General features: G+C 41.5%; 1 protein-coding gene across 7 annotated transcripts in view; it reads right to left on the reverse strand.

The window, feature by feature from the left end:
• The window catches only part of DOCK10 (dedicator of cytokinesis 10), a 244890-nt gene that overhangs the window by 140781 nt on the left and 82967 nt on the right, over nucleotides 1-21142 (reverse strand). Inside the window, exon 1 of one of the 7 annotated variants that reach the window (XM_037524149.1) lies at nucleotides 10995-11213. The exons of 5 other annotated variants lie outside the window; for them this stretch is intronic. In XM_037524149.1, the coding sequence (XP_037380046.1) occupies nucleotides 10995-11099 (105 nt within the window). In that variant the 5' untranslated portion in view covers nucleotides 11100-11213. Of the gene's footprint in view, nucleotides 1-10994; nucleotides 11225-21142 lie in introns of those variants that run through there. One more of the 7 variants, XM_037524150.2, reaches the window with a different exon arrangement.

Below are 21142 nucleotides of genomic sequence, written 5' to 3' on the forward strand. Positions count from 1 at the left end.
GGTAAGGAAGGCAGGCAGGTGGGTGGAGGAGATGTCCAGGGCTACTGCTGAAAAAACAAAAGTGGATTCTGGTTTTTTGAAAATTGGTACAATGGAGAGAGGCTCCATGCTGTAGTGGACGTGGGGAAGAACATGGAGGATGGAATAGGGGTTAAATAAACCAGCGAGGAACTGTGTGGTCCATGCCATGAGTGTCCCTTCCAGTTCTTCAGTAAAGTTAGTTAACTCACAATGCTTTGCACTTGATGGGCTTTTATGGGAAAAGATAAAGGAGCTGGGGGTCCATGATCAAGATGGCAAGAATTGCTACAAGGAGAAATAGAGCAAAAGCATCCCCTCAGAAGGAGTCAAGGTCAAGTTATCTTGACAATGGTTGTAGAGTCACAGGTATTATGATACTAGAGCTGAATCCAGAATACTTAGGTCTCTAGGCATAGTAAGGTCTGAGGATAAGAAGCTAAAAATGGGAAATAATAAATCATCAAGGATAAGGAATGATTGGGAAATTATAGCACATCCATTCTAAGAAATATAATATGTCCATAAAAAAACCAAGTTTTTGTAGTTTGCAATAGCAAGGAAAATTGCTTAAATATTATTATTAAATGAAAATATTTTGGGGAATAAATGTTGCATACCAGAACAACAGCACAAGATTAAAAAATGAAAGGAAAATGATTAGATATGTAACTCCAAATATCATCTGTTACTATATGTGAATAGGATTATGATATTTAGGACTTGGCTAGTTTGACGATGCTCATTTTCCAAATTTTCTATAATGAACATGTATTGCTTTCATTGTGGAGAAAGAAAATATTTGGAATTTCAAAACCACCCTGCCTCCATGGAAACACTGGGGAGATGTCTGATTTTAAAATTGTTTAGCCTTTGAAAATCTACCAGAGAGGGAAATTAGAAAATCACAGTGGGAACTTCACTTGGAAGTTCAACCACTAATAGCTTCAAGTAATTAAAAAAAAAAGATACATAAAGCACTGGGGAAAGGAGATCAGGGGAAAAATGCAGACCTTGTATATGGCTTCAGAAGCCAGTGTCAGCAAAAAAAGAAAAAAAAAAAAACAACTAGTAAGGTATTAATAGAAGTACTTTGAGTTCTGTAGAGAAACATAAACATGTGGTAAGTTACTTAGGCACCTCTATCCACCTGTCCCTGTCACAAAAGATCAGAAGCCAGGCTGACTAGTTGGAAATTGAGGGTCTTTTACCAACCAGTTATAAAACCTGGACAAGTTATTTAAGCCAAAACTTAGCTAGCATTGTCTTAAATGAATAAAAGGGCAACTTCCTGCTTATGGTAATGTTGGTATAAGGATCAAAGAGATGAAGTATGTGAAGAGGTTAAGTGAACCATCACATGTCAGATGAATACAGATTGTCTTGATTTGAAAATAATTGAAAATCACCCACATTTTAACAAAAAACATATCCCAAAGCCAAGTCAAACCAACCAGTGAAACTGATGACACTAAACTCTTCATTTAGTAGGAATTGTGCTATGTGCTTTTATGTTTATTATCTACATTTCCTTAAAAGAAACCCAAGTAAATCTTGGTAACTGATGCATCTTGTCATATGTTCCTAATGACATAAGGAAAGTCACTGAAATTTTTAAAAAGGGGGAGAAGCATCTTATTGGTGTATCTCCCAAACCAGTCAGGGTGCTCTAGGCCCCATGGAAGAAGGGAGACTATCTACCTAGTTACATATATCAGCAAAAGAAAGTGATTTTGAAATTCCACGTTTCATTTTCCTTGAGTATCCGTGTTGGAAATATTTTCATGTATTTATACTTCAAGATCAAAAGAAACAAGTTCAATTTAGGATTAGTTTAGTATTACACTCATTAGTTTTGCAAATAGAAATATCTAGAGAACCAAATGGCAGACACTCAGAACATGCTTCCATAAGGCACCTATAGGCCAGCGTTCTCGACCCTGGGAGCCAAGAGATCGCTGGGGCCTCATCTGGGAAGGGGTTGATGGTGTGAGGAAGGGACAAATAGCTCCACAGCTGGTCCCCAGTGTTTGGGGGCCACACGACTGTGCCCTAAATTCCATGTGTGATGGGGGAGTCAAGCTGTAGTTACTCAATACGAGGTTTGCTTTTGTCTGTCCAAATGAACCTTTGCTCATGGTTCTCCTTTTCAGAAAGCTGCTCCTTTCAAGAAATATTTATTCTGAAAAGAGCTTATCCCCTTCCCTGGAGAAGTTTTATATTCTTTCTGTGACTGCAGCGCCTCTCATCATGGTTGTTGGCACTTCCCCATCATCCTCAACCCTCACATTGTAACTCAAATATTCATAACAGAATTAATCCTATCTCTTCACTTTACAAAAACTATTCATCATGGCTAATGACACAGAAAAATAAACAAACAAAAACAGATATTTACTTTAGGGCCAACACAGTAGAGCCTATGAGGACATGATGTGCCAATTATTTAAACATTCTTTTCACATCTTCCCATAATGCAGAGTGAGGATCCACGGGGTCTTTAGAGAGACCCTAAAAAGAATTCCAATCTCGAGATCTCCAAAACAAATTAGGAACAACACAGCTGTCAACTAATTTCGGTGTTATCAGGATAATTGATTAAATTTCTTAGAGGAAATAAAAGATCTAAATGACACATAGATCCTTTAGAACTTAACTTAATCCAGGAACTTTTGGCCTCAATGCAATTGGCCTGGAATCAACTTCCACACGACTTGCATTTAAAACAAACGAGAAAATTGGAGAGAACCCATACAGCTGGGCCCCTGGCCACAGCTGTCGGCCCCAGGTCGTGTGACAGATTTAACTCAGTCTTTCATCAAAGGGAGTTCCACCGGACAAGCTCCCCCATGTTTGGGCTGCAGAAAGCAAGACAAGCTTTTCTTACCAAAAAGGAAATGAATTAGTAAAGAATAAGCTATCTGATGCTGACCCTTTAACCTTTCTCTTCTTGAACTGCACAGCTTCATGAGAAAGGAAAATCACTAGCAAAATCAGAGTGAACTGCAACAGCTGGATAAGCTCAGATTAAGGCGAGTTTGGAAATGGTTCCCTTGGTAACCAAATGGACATGGATCTCAGAAGAAATCAACCAGTAGTAACTCTTTAAATGTCTTAGTCCATTTCAATGAAATAAGGCAGGTTAAACATGGCAAACTACAAAGCCCTTTGCAGATAGAAAGGATGCGTAATCATTATAGTCCACACAAAAAATAATATTTAGAAAAACAAAATATTTCACATTGATAATCCATAACATCATTTTGATGGCAAGGACACAAGTGACATTTATGGGATCACTGATGGAAGGCACACGTTCAAATTGAATTAAAATCTTTCCACACGTATTTGGCCATCTCTCACTCTCTCTCTCTCTCTCTCTCTCTCTCTTAGGACGTGCCTAAATTTACAGGATTTTGTATAACATTGAAAATTAAACATGAAAAGTGGTTTCTTCTCAGTCTAATACTGGTACTTGTAAAAGAAGTAGAAAATATCCAAGAAGATCCAAATCAAATTAAATTACATGTCTCATTTAGTTTTCTAGAAACACTTGGAAGATAATAAATATCATTAAAAATACATCACAACCCAATTACAAGTCTGCCTGACACCAGGGAAATTAATGCCTTAGAGCAAACTGCTGGGAATTTTAGATTAATTTAGATGAAGTCTGTGATGAAAGCTGCCTCCAGCTTAACCTCTGATGCTATTTTAGTATCTTACCAGTCACACAGATGAACTTTCACTAACAGGGCAAGAATGAGTGTGGGGGTGTGTGTGTATGTTTGTGTATGTGTGTGTACACGTGTCACACACACAAATGCAAATAGTTCTGTCAAGAGCTCTATATTTTTAACGTAGAGCTCATTCTTTTATTTCTTGTTTTAACTTCAGCCACTTGAAACTGAAGATACATAGTAGGTATTTGCTGTTTTTTTGCCTATTCAACACCTGTTCTTTTTTTTTTTTTTTAGTGATAGTATCTTAATTTCCTTTTGAGGACTGACTTCTGCCCCTTCCCCATAAGAAGCAGTTGTTGTGAGTATGATTAAAAGGGTCTACTTTTCTGTGGTCAAGGGCATGGCACCCCCAGAAGGCCATGCAGCCCTGACCCCAGAAATCTGAATCTCGAGAAGCTCAAATCCCACAAGACTATCCACTGGCTCCAAACACCAAGATCACCCGTTTCCCACTGCCCTGAGCTGCTGGTAGTCCATTTCTATTCTTTTCCCAGCCTGTCTATCCATTTTTCCTTCTGTAACCTTCTCTAGACAGTGGGTGTTTACTAAGTAGGATTTTACTGCTCAAAACTAAACAAATCTAATATATCATACAAGGAGCAGCATCCATAATAAGAGGTTATTATTTTCTCAACTTTATTTGAATTTAAACGGTCTTGAAGCAGAACCTCTCATAGTCAAAGACTCCTTGAAGTACAGGCATTAAGTGTAGTAAACTCATGTATTACTAATGAATTCTATAAAAACACACCAGCCCTCACACAACCTGGGGGTGGGGGACCATGTACCTCCTTGGTTTTCCAAGGTGATAAACTCATTACAACCCTGATCTCTAATTTTCTACCATATTCAAGTTATCCCCACTCCTTCAACACCAGAGCAACCGGAGCTCAAAAAATATATTTATGTCAATATTTACTTTCCTTGCTGACACTGTCACATACTACGATTTTTCTCTCTTTAGAAGGTATCTCATTGTATGGGAAGTACTGCCGGAGCCCTAGAGTATACTCCAGCCACACTTCTGTAAGCCACTGCTAGTCTCAGCTCAGCTTCCTTCATGCTGCCACTTTCATCTGAAGATCCCACTCACTACGTTATATTAAAACAAACTCATATATATATATATATACGCTTGTAGGAATAACACAGACACACCAAATAATTTAACAGTAACAATAGACACAAATGTTTTTATCATTTACCCCATAAATGTTAATAATAGTTATTGTTTTTTTACTGCCGCTATCATGATCAAATAGCAGGGATGATTGTAAGCATTCAACATTTTCATTGACTATTAATGTCAAATCTCGAAGAGATCATCATTGATTTACATTACAAATGCAGAAACTTGGATATTGAGGGCCAGTTCAGCAAGTGGGTGCAGGAGCTTATATTTCAACCCAGATCAGCATGAAGCCCAAGGTCTACTCCACCCTACTCCATCCTATACCACTCCACTCCAATTGACTTCACTCTACTCCATCCAGCTACACCATCAGCAAAGATCATGGCCTTGCAGGAAAAGAAAAAAAAATATTTTTTTCTCATTGGGAAGATCTGAAATAATTTGCATTTGGGGCACTATTCCTGCTCCCTTTTTGAGTTTCTGCCATGAAAGACACTAGATGGCCAGCTGGCCAGTGTGAGGTTCACTGGGCATCTCAGGGAAGGAAGAGAAAGGGGCAGAGGACATAAAGATACCTGGGTAAAGAGGATCAAGAAAAGAAAATTAAAAGACATGTTAAGGTACCGGATAGTAAATGCTAGATGTTTGCGTCAAGTACCATGATGGAAAATTGCCACATGTTGTGGTCATCTCTAAATTCAGAATATTTTGTACCATTGCCACCACTGGAGAAATAAAATGAGTTGATAGGACCATGGTGTTGCTTCCTGTCAATGGGGTTCTACATCTCTGCAAAGGCCACCTCCCACTCTGGGTGGGAAGGTGGGTGGCAGTGAAGGGCATCATGGAGTTAACGCTGCCTGATGTGGCAGTTTTCCCAACCTCACTGCTCTTATGGTGTAACTCCTCTCTCTCTTATCAACCTCGAGGAAATCAAGTCATTGCAGGTGCAAGCATACCTCATTTTATTGTGCTTTGCTTTATTACACTTTGCAGATATTGGTGTTTTTATAAGATCCTCCAACAGCAGGAAGATCCTGACTTGCTGAAAGCTCAGGTGATGGTCAGCATTTTTTAGCAATGAAATATTGTTAAATTAAAGTGTGTTTATTGTTCTTTAGACATAACACTTTTGTACACTTTATAAACTACAGCGTAGTGTAAACATGACTTGTCTGTGCACTTGGAACCAAAAAGTCACATGACTTGTTTTACTGCAATGGTCTGGAACCCAATCCACAAAGGTAGCTCCAAGGTGCGCCTGTATGTTGAGTGTTTCTGCAGTACCTGACACCCGAAATGACTCTGCCCTGTGCTGCAGCCACACCCAAGGTCCTGGGATGGTGGCTAGATTTTAAGGTCACATCAGGTTTCAGTTTATACTTCTCCATTTCTGTGGCCCAGATTGAGTCCAGATCCCTCCAATTATGCCTGCTGCTTTGCTCTCTCCAGCTTGTCCATTATCATTTTCGTCCCTGCTTCTGTTGTGTATTCACCCTAGGCCAGCCTCCTCTTATCACTCCTGGAACCAAAACTCTGGTTCACGGGACCCCATCCTGTGCTGGCTTTCAAGGAAGCACAGGTGACCTGGGAGGGAGGCTGTTCACATTAACACAGACGCGTAAAGGATAAAGAATGAACTTGAAAGATCATATCACAGTGCACTTTATAAAGGAAGGCGTGTGGGACACATGCTAAAGACCTCGGATTTGTTCATCTGTGTATAGTTTTCATTTCCAATTTTCTATTAAAATGCTACCAAGAGGCCTCCCTGGTGGCACAGGGGTTACAGTCTCAGTGCTATCAAGCTATTGCCAGCCACTGCAGCCTGAGTTTGATCCCTGGCCAGGGAGGTGACCCACGTGGTGCAGCAGACCTCTCCTGTCTCCCCTCAGCAGGGTATTTCAGTAGATCTGCCTGTTCTGCTCCCCACTCTGTCTCTGGTGAACCCTCTCACCCCCCTGCACCTCTGGCCTACACCCCATCTCTTGTATGAGTAAATAAATAAATCTTTTTAAAAAATGCTAACCAGAGTAGAGGAAGAATGGTTCTGTATAGCCAAAGTTTTCCAAATTCTTAGAATTCCTGCAATTAATGATCCCTAAATCAGTAACAACTTAAAAATAATTCACATTTATTTAAACATATTTTGCATGTTTTCTGATTGTACAGATGGTTTTCATAATAGTCCAGTTTAATCGTGTATTTAATCTTTCCAAATTAGGACATGCAACTTAGAAAGGAAACGATCATTTTATTGACTTCCTATGCATCAGAGATCAAACTGGATGATTTGGATTAAAAAAAAATAAAAATAGAAAGTTGAAAAGAAAATCATCAACCACAGTATACCTTATGAATTTTAAAAATTAAGGAAAGTAGTTTGCACCTGATGTTCTAACAAGTAAATTTAATTTCCCTTGAACTTTTTTTCTCATGCATTTACATTCTCACATTGTATGCTTGTCCTTTATAAGTGCATTAAAATATATGAAGGTGTTTTTTAAAAAATACACTTGAAAATTGGATTAATGAAGGGAACTTCCAAAAAGATCAAAAACTCCAAGAGGGTAGAAGAAACAGAAGAAAATAGAAGAAAACAGAAAAAACAAGATTATCAATTTGAATCATATGAGTATACAATTTGGATTGTACACCTTCTAGGAAGCCACAGAGTTCTGGATCAACATTCCTGATTACCATGAAATCAAACCACTTTTAAATTTGCCCCAGAGTAAGAAACATGTTGACTTCAAAATACATATGATCATTATAAAAACAGAAAACCATGACAGTTACCTCCAGCAATCATTACTTCTCCTGTCACTACAACATATGAATATATACAAAAGTTCCCAGAAAATCACCCTTTTACTCCCTAAACTTACTCTAGGCCTATCCCCATTTGTTGGGCATTTTGTCACTGAAATTGCTTCTTCATTATCACCCATCAAGCCTGTCTAGTTTGAACTTTTGGAAAACTTAGGTGAGTGTGCTGGGGAAAGTCTACTCTGGCTTAGGGTGTGATTTTGCTAAGCTGGAAGAGAAAAGATGGTCTAAGGCAAACTCCATCAACACTTAGAGCAATCTGTCTCCCTCCCCCCATCATCAGCGCTCAATGTGATACAATTTAGAATTGTGTGTACTGAGTGGTTCTGCCACAGACAAAAATCTCCCAGGTCAAAGGTGTCACCTGTAAGACGGAAGCTTCAGTATCACGGTCACTAAAAAAGAGGGTCTCACATAGCTACGTCCTTCTTCCTTTGGAAAATGGAGACATTTTTCTTGATATTATACCACATAATACTTGGAAATCATGACTTTTTACAGTGTTAAGTCATGTTCAGAATACACATGGTCAAGTTTGAATTCCAAAAAAACAATTTTAAAAGACAGGGCAGGTGAAATGAGGGACATTTTCTGGAAGAGGAACCTGAGGATCTAAGTCATTTGCCCAAGGTCATAGAGACGGCAGGACAGAGTGTTCAAAGGACCCTTAGAATTCGATTTATGTGTGTCACTGTCTGGGATCCTCCTTTTCCCCAAATGAAAAACACATCTCAGAGTATTACTTAAGGAAGGACCGAACAATCCCCAACTCCTCAGAAGAGCTGACCTGTGAAAGTAGATATGCCTATCTTAAAACGACCAAAAAGCAGGCAACAGTAGCTGGAAAGTCCCCAGTGCCTTTCAAAGAAGAAAGCTAATCACTGTATGAATGATCTTAATTAAATGTGAATGCACAGCTACTGAATGCTGTGGGAAAACACTAGGTTCTGAGTGGCTGGTTTCTTCATAGTTCTTAGTAGCAATACCTTCAAATTCAATTAAGATAATTCATGCAGTGATTACCTTCATTCTATGGTGAGACACCAGGGACTGTCCTGTTGCCAAGCTGTGCATGTGGTCTAAGATAGGCGTGTTCCCTTCTGCTGGTATTGCCTCTTTTAGTGGTTACTACAAATTTCAATGGCATAACCCTTGGTAGTTCTTCATTCCATGGAAAGAAAAGCAGCAAGGAAATTATGTTCCTTGGTTCAGTCTAAAGGTAAAAATAAGCTCAAACCAAACAAGTGTTTCAAGCAGTTAGGCTCCTGATGAGGCTGATAGTGACGAATGAGGCTCTTATGGGGCTAGTAGGAAGATAAAACTGAGCTCTTGATGCCAGTGGGGAACAAGAGGTTACATGCAGGATCTGCATGTTCTAGTCCCAAAGCCCTAGGGGAAGACCCTGGTGTGCCCCAAGGGAACAGGGGGAGGGTCCCATCTCATCTCTTGGTCTGTCCCCAAGGGACATGCATTACTTCAAAGCCGAGACAGCAATGGACCAAACAATGTCATCAGCCAGGTCTCTAGAAAATTCTGCTCATATAAATTACCACCAAATAGATTGTAGGTTTAAAGAGAACCATTATTACTTGTATATAGTATTCCTGGACTTGAATATGGCCTATCAAGGGCTGAGTGGCTATCATTTGATTATTCATATTCATTAAAAGACTACTCATATATAATCGTTATGTTATCAGGTATATATTTTCAGGTGAATATGATGTACGTATACAATATATAGTATATAACACACATATATAGTATATGTAAATATATATATAAAATATATATATGAATTTTTTGAAAAGCCACTCTGTTGCTAGGCTGAAGATATTCATATGAACAAAAAAGGTTATTTTTAAAAAAAAATTTAAATTTTATATATATTTTCCATTTTTCATTTTTGCACAATGTATGCATTTTCACCTTGGTTATAGTCCAGATACAATTCCCACCACCCTTGTTTTGATCCTATTCCCTTCTCAACCCCCACATCCCCACAGTGTGTCGCTGGTTTATAGTTGCTTGCAGCAACATGGATGGGGCTGGAGGGGATCATGCTCAGTGAAATAAGCCAGAAAGAAAAACAAAAAGATTCTTTATCCCCAGAGCAATGGTTCTTAATCAGGTGATCACCAGCTGTCGCAGCAGACATTTGACAGTATTTAGAGACTTTTTTTTATGTCACAACTGGGAAGAATTTGCCACTAGTGGATAGAAGTTAAGGATGTTGTCAACATCGTACAATACACAAGACAGCTGGTCCAACAGAGACCCCAGTAAGAATAGCACAGAGGATGAGAACCTCTCACCTGAAGCAAGCAAGCAAAACTAAGTCACCCTGTAAAAAAAGAACATTCCTATATTAAGAGCTACCCCACATATCACTGCAGCAGTCCCCCATGTTACACGCGAACCACAACTCCCATAGTCAACCATCGGTAGCTTTCAAACAGAACAATCTAGAATTCTGCAATGAGAAGATTCCAGGGTTCTCGTTTTTTTTGCAAGCAATAATAAGGCAGAAACATTTTTAGCAGTAAAGAAAACCAAAGCTTTCAATTGTAACCATCAACTTTCTCTCTCTTCCTTAACTCATTAAGTTGAATACTTGTTTGCATTCTTGTTGATAGATTGAGCTATTCTAAGAATTTTAAAACAAGTAATGAGTGGCACATAATGAAACATATTTCTTAAAAACACAACCATATGCAAGTTACAAAGAGGGTTCCCAGTTGAGATGATACAAGCTTTTCTTTAAAAAGGAAAATGCCTATTCTAGCCATCATCCAACTAATTAAATCCTGTGTCTCAAGCAACTTAAGGTAGCGATGCAAGTAATTCCAATATTCCAAATGTTCTAATAACGGTTTAGCTATTTAAATCTCCCTATTATATGCTCTAAAGTAACAATGAAAGTAGTTGAAAATAGTGATGTAACTAAAATGGAGATGATATTTATGAGTCCAATAGACTTCTGTTCTAGGTAGGACTTTATCGATAGTCTGTGTTAGAATTTCACTCTAGAGCTAGTCTTTTTTTTTCACATTTGTTGATTTTTAGTTGCAATCGCTTTTTCAATAGAATTTACAACCTCATCCCCATTTGCAGTCTGATTATACAAGTGCTAAGTGGCAGAAAGATCTAGAAAAAAATATATCGGGGCAAAAAAAAAGAGGCAAAGCTGTGAAACTAAACTGCTAGTCCTCTTGAAAAAAAAAAATGTTGAAGGAAAGAAGGAAAACACACATTGAAATTCGAATACCTACAGAGCTAAACCTGTGGATTTCTCCTTGATTGACTCTCCTCACAGTGCGTCTCTTCTTCCGAAATTCACTGGACTCTCGTTTAAAAACCTTTCCTCGGAAGCTCATCGTATCGCTCTTCTTTAAGTTGCAAAAATATTTTAAAATATCAATTTCATTAAAGCTCTTTCTTCTATGCTTCACCAGGCTAAGCAAATCTTTCTCTTCTGATAAAAAGGGAAATACTCGTGCTACAGTAAGACATCTCAACAGAAAGGAAAAGAAAACCCACAAATTACCACTTCCTGTGACTAACTACCTACCAGCTGTTCGGTGAATGTGTCTTCTCGGAAAGCTGCTTTCAAGAAGGACCAAAATGCAAAATGACTTTGGAATTGCTCGTGACTACATAGCCATCGGATACAAAATCACCTCTAGAACCGAAGGAAGATTAACCCAGAGAATTACTTTATGGGACAGCTCCGCACCTATCACTGAAACATCCATCCAAATTTTAGCATTTTGACTCCATCCCAAAGGAAACTGTAATCATATACCTGAGATCTGAGGATTCTGCTTAAGCAGTCACTCAAGTAAGTGTAGAGAAAGTTGATGGGCTTCTGGAGGGGGTACCCAAGATGATCACCACTGCACAAGGGGGCAATATTGAAATTCTACTTATACTGGTTTCAAAAAAATAAACTATGCTTTTCTAATAAATACAATGAGGTGGATACCTTGATTTCCCATGTCAAATAGCACAAAGAGTCAATTCTGTAATCTTTAGATCCTTACTTACACTCTCTGGGGTTATTTATTTATTTTTTAAGATTCATTTATTTATACAAGCACTGGGGTACAGGCCAGAGGCACAGGAGGGTGAGAGAATTCACCAGAGACAGAGCGGGGAGCAGAACAGGCAGATGGACTGAAAGCACTGCTGAGGGGACTGGCAGGTGAGGCAGGAGAGGTCTGCTGTGCCATGTGGGCATCTCCCTGGCCAGCCGGGAATCGAACTGGCGCTGCAGAGGCTGCGGACAGCTTCACAGCACTGTGCTCAACCTGCTGCACCACTGTGGAGGCCCTCTCTGGGGTTATTTAAAAGCACAAATCTCCCTTCCAACTCACTTGGCTGTCCCTCCCGCTTTTAATTTTCTCTGCAGCACTCCACTAGCAGGCGACGCTTGTATTTTACTTTTACTTATGGTCTGTCTTCTTCCACTATTCTCTCTGCTTCACAGAGGTGGGTATTTTCATCCACTGTCTTTTCTGGCATCCTGAAGGTTCTCAGTATGTTCTTGTTAAGTAATGGAAGAATAAATAGGGGACTTATATTTTTGTGCTTAACGATGAACCTTGTTCCATATGTATATTGTGTTTTGAAATATTAGCTATTGATAAGACTTATATAATTGATACATACATGTGAAATGTAGGCATGCAGTCAATCCTTTTCCTTCTAGATGTGTGTGATAAACATTTAGATGCCTTGGGATTAGGAAATGCTTGATTAGATTAAACATGAGAGAGATTTATTCAAAAGATGATGGCCGCGGGAGACAGTCACCAGATTGTCTTGAGATTTGCTTCCTCCACCTGCAGGATGGGTCTACTTAATAGTAGTTTTGCCAGCTGCCACAGGCACTGAAAAAACCATGGTCAGTCCATAGAGCACTGCACAGACTATAAAGATGGTTTAAGGCATGCGTCCATGAGGACTGGTCTCCACGACCACCGAGAGGGGAGTCCTGAGGAAGGGGCACTATGAAGGGGCCCCATGCCCACTCCTGGGTCAGGTCAGGGAGGGTCAGCTCTATAGGCTTTTGTTAGGGGGTCTTGGTGCCAAGGCAGTAATGTGCGTCATGGATACAGACAGGAGACAAATCAGGAGAGTTATTTCCACGTGACGGGTTCCCAACATTCTGGGAGTTTCGAAGGTTAGGAGAAGCAAGGCTGCTAACTAGCTCAAGATGTCTTTCACATCCTCACTGGAAGCAGGATTCAGGCTACAGATGGAAAAGGAGGGAGTGACAAGAGGAGAGGGTGGGGGGTTAACACTGTGTGGGTTTTGTGGAGGTTTTTGTTTCAGAGCCTTGTCTTCTCTTTCTCAACACATTTATGGGTCTAGGTCCAGCTGACTGCCAAGTGAGCACAGACCTACAAGCTGGAAATGAATGGTCACAGGTATCCCTGTGGCTCTTTCCTAAGCTACCTCAGGCCTTTACTTAAACGTCTCTTCCTCAGAAAGTCTCCTGTGATCATCAGCTTACAGTGGTGACCCTCTCTCTTAAATAGTCTCCATCCCCAACCTTGTCTTCCTTCCTCTCTGTCACTCTATCTCTCTCCCTCTCTCCCAGTTTGTTTTAATTACCGTAAAGAAAATCAAATAAGACATTTTCATGCCATCCCAAAAAGCCACTCCAGCAAACACACTTCCGATTCTGCACTGAAGATGGTGATCCTGATGATAAGCTCTCACTGGACCAGTCAGTCCCAACAATAGTGCCTTATATAGACGTCATCTACTTGTCTAATAAGCTTCCCATTTACCACTGCCACCGGCTGTTCCCCAATACTAATGAGATCTAGTTGAAGCACATACACACACCCAGATCTGAGCTTCTCACATCCCTCTACCTATAACACAGAGATCTGTGAGTCAGGTCAAAAGAACTACTGATCGTTCCTTGTCTACGTATGGAGACTGAGGAAGCTTCTTTTGAAAACTGTGAGCAAAATAGCAAGAGGCTATAAAAATAACCCCTGGGAGCAAACGCTGCTATATTTTGTAACTGCTTTATGTTGGCTGCTGGGATTCCTCAAAGCAGAAGTCCTTCTGATCCACTGTCACTGGATATTTACAAACCCCACTAGCTGTCTTTTGCTCTAAACAGATTTCTTCCTCCAAGTCATTTGTTGGCATCTGTTCGATGAGCAGGTACATTATAGTAAATGCAGAATTTTTAGATTTAACTTTTTCCCTTATGTGAGAGAGTCTACTCTGAGTCCTTGTTTCCTGGGATAAGACTGTGTTCCTATTTGAATAGCTGAAAAGAGCACTTTACAATCATTTTTGGATTTTGCACCCACTTGAGATGCTAATAAAAACTATTGATAAGGCATAGAGATACTTAATCACCAGAAAAATGTAAGTAGTCAGAAAGTATGTATGCATGGGTGGGGGTCACAAATCTCTGAAGTTCCAATGTGTGCTCTTACCCGAAGGCATGCTAGACCCCTAACTCACAGTTGTATAAGAATTCTAATAATGAGGCATTGAGTAATCTTAAGTAACTCTTAAGTGACTTCCTCTCTTTCTAATATTTTCATCTACTCTTCCCTTTTCTTTTTTTGGCACCACAGTTCTTATCCTTGAGTCCCTCCCAACTCCCCACTCAACTTCTGCAACATGAGAATGAGAATGACTTATTTCTCAATTTTCATAGCTGTTGCTTGTGTTAGCCTCAATACTGGCAAAAGTGGGCATTGCCAACCAGCATATGGGGGTGTCAGCCATCACAAGGATGAGAGTATGCAGTAGCAAGGACTGGAGTGTCCCATGAGCCGGTACTGATGAGAACCTCACTTGGCCTTGCTTTCTTGATTTCAGACCAAGTCTGTTTCGCCAACATTCTGTGATACCCTACACGACTCCAATGTACTTCTTTTCTGCCTAAATTCTGAAACCTGATAGCAATGAAAAAAAAAAAACCAACTAGGAGAATGGGTACTAGGAAAAAACAGAGATTAGTTGGCTCAACCACAAGGAGTCACTACCAAGTCCACCAAAAAAGAAGTCAGATACCAACAAATAATCAGAATTGATTCGGTACTACACTTAACCAATGGGCTTCATCTGAAATACATACTGTCCTTCCCAGCCTCAAGAAGTGTGCACCTGGCAGAACTGCTCACTTGAGTTCGAAGGATTCTGGGAAGGATAGACCCTAAGTAAGGCTCTGACTAATTAGTGGGATTCAAAAAGATAGAAGGGTCAAGGGTCTTCTCGGAAAGAGGAAGGTAGTATAGAGAAGGCATAAGAGAGAGTGTTTAAAATCATAGTCTTGGCGGTCAGCTTGAATTCAGCTCCTGGGTTCTGACGGTCTGTATTAGTCTTCTATTGCTGTTGAAACAATTAACCACACATTTAGTAGTTTCCATCCACACCCACTGATTACTCAGTAGTTTCCGTGGGTCAGAAACCTAGGTCCAACATGACTCAGCTGATTCTCTGCTTGCAGCCTCACCTGAGTGCCAGCAGGTGTTTTTCTGGAGGCTCTGGACGAGAGAGTCCAGTTTCAGGCTTCTTCAGGTTGTTGGGAGTTTCAGGCGTGAGGGCCCCGTGTGGTTGCTGTCTGCAGCAGGGGTCATGTCAAGTTCTGGAGGCCACCGGCATCCTCTGGTTACTGTTCCTTCCCAACCAGCAACCAGGAGGCTCTCAGACTCTGCATCTCAGACCTCCCCTCCCATCTCCCTGATGCGAAATCTCTCTCCTGCTGCATCTCTCTACTCGAGATGGAAAAAAGTTTTGGCTGTTAAGGTGTCATGACATTAGATTGGTTCCATCCAAATAATCTGGGGTCATTTCTATATTTTAAAGCCAGCTGATAATTTTTATATTCACAATTTCCTTCACAGACGTCCTGAGATTAGCGTCTGAATAACTAGAGTCACGGGGGCAGGGGAGGTGGCATCTCTGGAGAACTGTTTTCACCCAGAACTCTGGAAGACAACTTGGCTTCTGTGTTTATCTTTTAAAGACAATTGAACATCGTGGATGTACTGAGAAGCAGTGTGGGTGAAGATCGTGCTGGGCCTTTGAGAGTTGATTCCACTGAGCAGTGACATGGTGGGCAAAGTGGAGCAGGGTTAAGAAATTAGAGGAAACAGAAATCTGAATGCTTGATTGCATCCTGCAAAAAACGGACACTAAAATAAAGGTGAGAAAGAGAATAACAGTTCTGGGGAAGGACAGCAGAACCAAACAGACAGATTTGCAAGACGAACAGAGGTGAAGAAGTTACCAGACACACAAACCGAAAGCAAGACACTATCTGAAGGCAACGAGCTGGGAAAAAGGGTGTCTTTAAAATGCTGAATAGTATTGGTGGAATATTGCAACGGGCTGTCCAGTTGGCAAATGGCATCCTCACAGAATCAAAGAAACCAGAGGGCAGAAACTTGGGCTGCGTTGATAAAAATTACCAAAAAAGTACCGTTAGGGAAGCAGAGTTAACTGAAAACTAGGTGGCTTAGACTTGGAGCTACGAGATGTCATATTTGCATCGGCCGCCGGCAGACACTTCCTGTTCATTTCATTTATTTTTTACTTTTTAAAAATTCATATTTTATATCATTGTTCATTTTCAAATGATGTTTGCTTCCCGCCCATCCCCCTCAGGTGTAGTCCCCATAGAGTTTCCTTCCCCAATGCACCCGTGCACCATCACCTCAGTCCCCTGGGCTCCTCTCTCCCTCCCTCTGACCCTGCTCCCTCCTCCTGCCCTGCAGGATGTCTCTGGTTTATAATTGTCTGTTTTTGTTTGGTTTAGTTTTGTTGTGTTTTGTATTGTTATTATTTTTTCCCCTGCTGTCTTATTTGGTTCTCATATATTCCTCCTGTAACTGAAACCATCCGATATTTTTCTTTTTCCTTCTGACTTATTTCACGGAGTATAATTCATTCCATCTCATGATCTGATCTTTATTCCAATTTATTTTACCTGTTGCCCTCCCTGCATTGGCTGTGATTACGTCTTCATTGCCAGAGGATAGTTAGGAACATGCTTTGCTTTTCTTTTCCGTGGCCAGTAGATCTGCCCTTTGTCCCCCGGTCAATTTGCTGCCCAGCCTTGCTCTGGCAGGAGTAAGCAAGGTGGCAGAGGGACGTGTCTTCTTCAGGGGCTGTGTCCACCCGGCTTAAAGGAAGTAAGGCCCAATTAGCTACTTCCTCTTGGCTGTGGTCCCTGGAGTCTGGCCCAGTGGAAGTGCTCCTCCGCCCAGGCTCCAGACTTCCCGCTCAGAGCCACAGGCCCTCCTGGGCAAGCTGAAATCAGCAAAACCTCCCAAGTGCACAGCGTTCTGTGGGCAAAGTCTGCAAATCCAACCGTTTTTCCTGTCAGCTAAACTTTCATTCAAGTAGCTCTGAGGGAGAATGCAGGCAGATGAAAATGGAAATGCTGCCGTGGTTGGTTGTTTGTCTGTGTGTGTGTGTGTGTTTGTTGTATGCATGTGTGTTGTGTTTATGTGCCTAGGCATACATGATCTTTACTGTGTTAAAATAATTTATAAAATAATTTATAGTATTCCCTTTACACCCTTCAAACACAGAGCAAATTGTAATGATATTTTTGTATTAATTTTAATTTAAGGATGGTCTCAGAAGATAAGAATTCCCACTGAATCAGGAATTGATGGGGTAGGTGAGCAGTAAAGAACTCAATTCTGAAAGTGAACCTGTCTTAGAAGCTAGTAGCCAGCAGTGAAGGGGTTATATATATATTTTTTTCAATTGTGGACTTTATCATTGATTATGTATTTCCACTAGGAAAAATGGGGTAGCCTGGAGATACTTTGATATCTTACCAGGATCTTTGTGCTGCAGGTAGGAAGTGAGGAATGTTGATTTTAGTGCTTACCCTTTTCTCAATTTCGTGATGAGTATTATCACCCATCTTGAAGTTTTTGCCTCTTTATGGTAAAGGCAGTCAATCATCTGTAAGAAGTCATCTTTAGCTTGGTCTGGTGAAAGTCATCTCTCGCTTGGGGACTCTCGAAGAGGGAAGCATTCATTCCTATGGAGACCAAGCTTTAGCTCACCCCCTGCCACCAGGCCAGAGATGGCATAACAATGTGACAGTAAGAACAAAAATAACATCGCTATTACATGATTTTCTAAGCTTCTGTTTCACACAAACGAATGCACTGTTTTTGCTTTTGGATGGCTAATGCTCTTTCAAAAGTCATACAGCTAATTCTTCACCTAGAATATAGTGATTTTTTCCCATTAAAAATAATCAACTCCCAAACAACAGTTTTCACTGGGCTATTATCCCTCTCTCTTGTAAGATGACTAAAAGGCATTCGGAGTTCAGACAGATGATTTCTTTCACAAAGGATCAGGCAATGACACACAAATATAGTGTCCCAGAAGATGGGGGAGACTCTGAATTGATGCTATTATCTTTGATCATAGAGGGAATATTGCCCCAAAATGGCTCCCCCCTAGAGGTATAACATCCTCTCTGCTTGGAGGCTTGGATTCCATGCCAGCTTCCCACTGCTGGCAAGATTAAGTACAGATGAGAGCTATTTCTTTTAAAATCAAACAAGCACCTAAAATTGCCCTCCTGTAGTCATGCCAATTGCTAATTATTTTACTTTCACTAGAATGTCACCCAACGTTTAATAATTACCCTGTAATTCACATTGAACATGAGTTTTATGGAGAAGCTGAGATCTTTCCAATCTGTGGAGCTATAATGGAAAAAACTCCTGATTTATTTAACATTAGCATTACATACGTTTTATTCTTGTGGTGGTCTTTTTGTTGTAGATGTGTCTTTACAAAAGGAAGGCAATAAAGCCCTGTCACCCACAGAATTTGGATGAGGAGTCAGATTGTCACGTCAGTGCAAGACCTGGGCATTTTAGCAACACACTCTTCCAAGTCTCAGTCTAACTTTTGGCCCAGCTCAGCTCATGGTCCAGGTATCGGTGCCAGAGGCAGGATTAAGACAAGCCGGCATGAGAGATGGTGGTGCACTTAAAACAGGAAGGCAGAACTAACTGTCTAAGAAGAAATAAAAGTCAAGAACCTGAGGTCAAGGTCACCGTGAAGGCACAGGAGCTAGGCCAGGTGGACAAAGGCCAGACCCTGAAAGTTGCCTTTACATGCACTGCAGGGACAGAGACTCCTATGTGGGCAAGAATCATTCAAGAAGTTTGTTAAAAATGTGGATTCCTGGGCCCTTTCCAGGACCTGAGTAGGTCTGATGGGGACCCAGAATGTGGCTTTATAACAAGCATCCGGGTGATTCATTTGAAGGTACTGTGTAGATCATGTGTTAAGACACAGGACTCAGAAGTTGTTTCACTTAGTAGTTTCCTTGGGCAGAAAGTCACGCTATAGTTCCTGGAGGCATCGACACCCAATGCAAATTATTTTTTATGTTAAACTGAAATCTCACTTATAATATCAACTATCCTCTTTGTCTTATGTATACTTAACAAAGCAGAAGTAACATCACCCTGAATTTTGGGGGTGGAGCTAACTATCCACAAATGGGCCTCAGAGGTGCTCCCTGCCTCCCCCTCTGCCTGTCCCACGTGTGCCTCCTTTCACTTCACCGCTGCTCTGCTTGGACCTCCAGGACCTGGGTGATGCTTGCCATATCTCCATCTTATTGGCGAAATCAGGCTCCCTCAAGCCCAGCTCTACTGACATCATGGGCCAGAATGTTCTTTGTGGTGGGGCTGTCCTGTGCACGGCAGGGCATCTGGCAGCATCCTTGGCATCTGGCCACCAGACACCGCCACAGCGGCCACTAGCACAAAGGTCCTCTGTCCCCTCCTGCTTGAAAATCTCTGGTCTAAGTCCTGATGAAGACTATCCTGCCTCAGCATTTCTTTGATGCTGGAGCTCAGGCCCAGCAACTTCCTGGCAGATTTGGAGGTGTCTCTTCAGATCAGGCTTAGCTCCTCCTGAAAGTCAGGTTTAGTCATTTGCTTGAAAGGACCTCCGAGCTACTGACCTTCAAGTCAGTCCCCTCTCTCACTTCTCCAGGCCTCAAAATCCCACTACTGGAATGAGTCTACCAGGCAGGGTTTCTGTTTCGGTGCTGTTTCTGTTCTGGGATTAAAATGCAGCTCAGCTATCCCTTATCTAAAAACAGCCAGAGCCATTATAATCTTCAGTCACTTGGGTGATATATCCAAGAGGCAGTCGGTCACCTTGGCAAAGCCCCAAAGAATCAGAGATGAGGACAGGCGTTGTCATGAAGGACAAAGCTGGGAATGTGGTGTTTGTATTGTGGGTAAGATCTCAGCCTGGAGACAGATCTGCATCTAACTCCTTGCCTTCCCTCCCAAGTATTTGCTGGGCACCACTGGCCAAGTCACCCAACCTCTCTGAGCTCTCGGAACTTGCCTTTCCGTATCTGTAAAAGGAGGCTCACCACCGTAGTTACCTGACTGAGTGCTTTGGGGTTTAAGAAGGGAATATTTGTAAATCACTTAGCACTCTGCCGGAAGGTAATCAAATGCTTACTGGATGTCAGCATATGTTTGATTAGAGGGCAGGAATGTTGAGGAGATGCTCTTACGTACGATATCTTGATACTCCCACATGGGTATCGGGGTGCAGATGGGCCTGGCTGTTCATGTGCCAGGGGGGCGTGGGGACACAAAAGGCACCAGCTGCTTCGACAGTGGCAAAGGGAAGGGCACTGAGACATGAAGGGAGTAGCCAGAAGACCCTCGTGGCGTGGGTGTGGACGGTGAGGCCGCACGGCCTGTCTCCCAGCCTCACTCTCCCTGCACAACGGACCTCTTTGTGTGCCTTGTCTTGCCACACTGGTTATTTCATTTTCACATCCCCACTGTGCCCCGCGACAAAAGCCTCCAATTATCGTATTTCTGTCATTTCCCTTCATGCCACACAAAAGGCCCAAATGCCATGGAAGTTAAGAACGCCAGAGTTTAACCAACATCATATGCTTTTTTATCTTTCCCTGGTTACTTTCGTGCCTAAGCAGGATGAGAATTCCCAGAGCAGTGAACAGGCTCATCTTTATGTCTGAACTGCGCCGGGTCCTCTACTGGCATGCGGCGAATACCAACATTGCAATTACCAATTTGACGTTGTGAACAGGAGGAAAGGGATCATGCACTTTCTTCTCAGTCTTCAGCTATCCAAGGCCACAGCAAGGTGTTCAGGTTCACTGACAAGGAGACATTTAATCTGACTGTGCTCTTTTGCAAGAGCGCTGCAGATTGAGAAGGCGATCTGTGACCTGCAGCATATCAGAGATCTCTGGCTGCATTGAAAGCTGGCAGGCCTCGTGCTTTGGTTGGCATTCTGGCTGATATTTTCAGAAACCAGTTTTGGATCTGGGTTCACTTTTTATCTCTCTGTGCCCACAACGACTGAGTGGAGACCCTATGGGTAAGTC

The sequence above is a fragment of the Talpa occidentalis genome, unplaced genomic scaffold, assembly GCF_014898055.3.
Source record: "Talpa occidentalis isolate TD23 unplaced genomic scaffold, MPIMG_talOcc4v2.1 talOcc4.3, whole genome shotgun sequence".
Taxonomy (NCBI): Eukaryota; Metazoa; Chordata; class Mammalia; order Eulipotyphla; family Talpidae; genus Talpa; species Talpa occidentalis.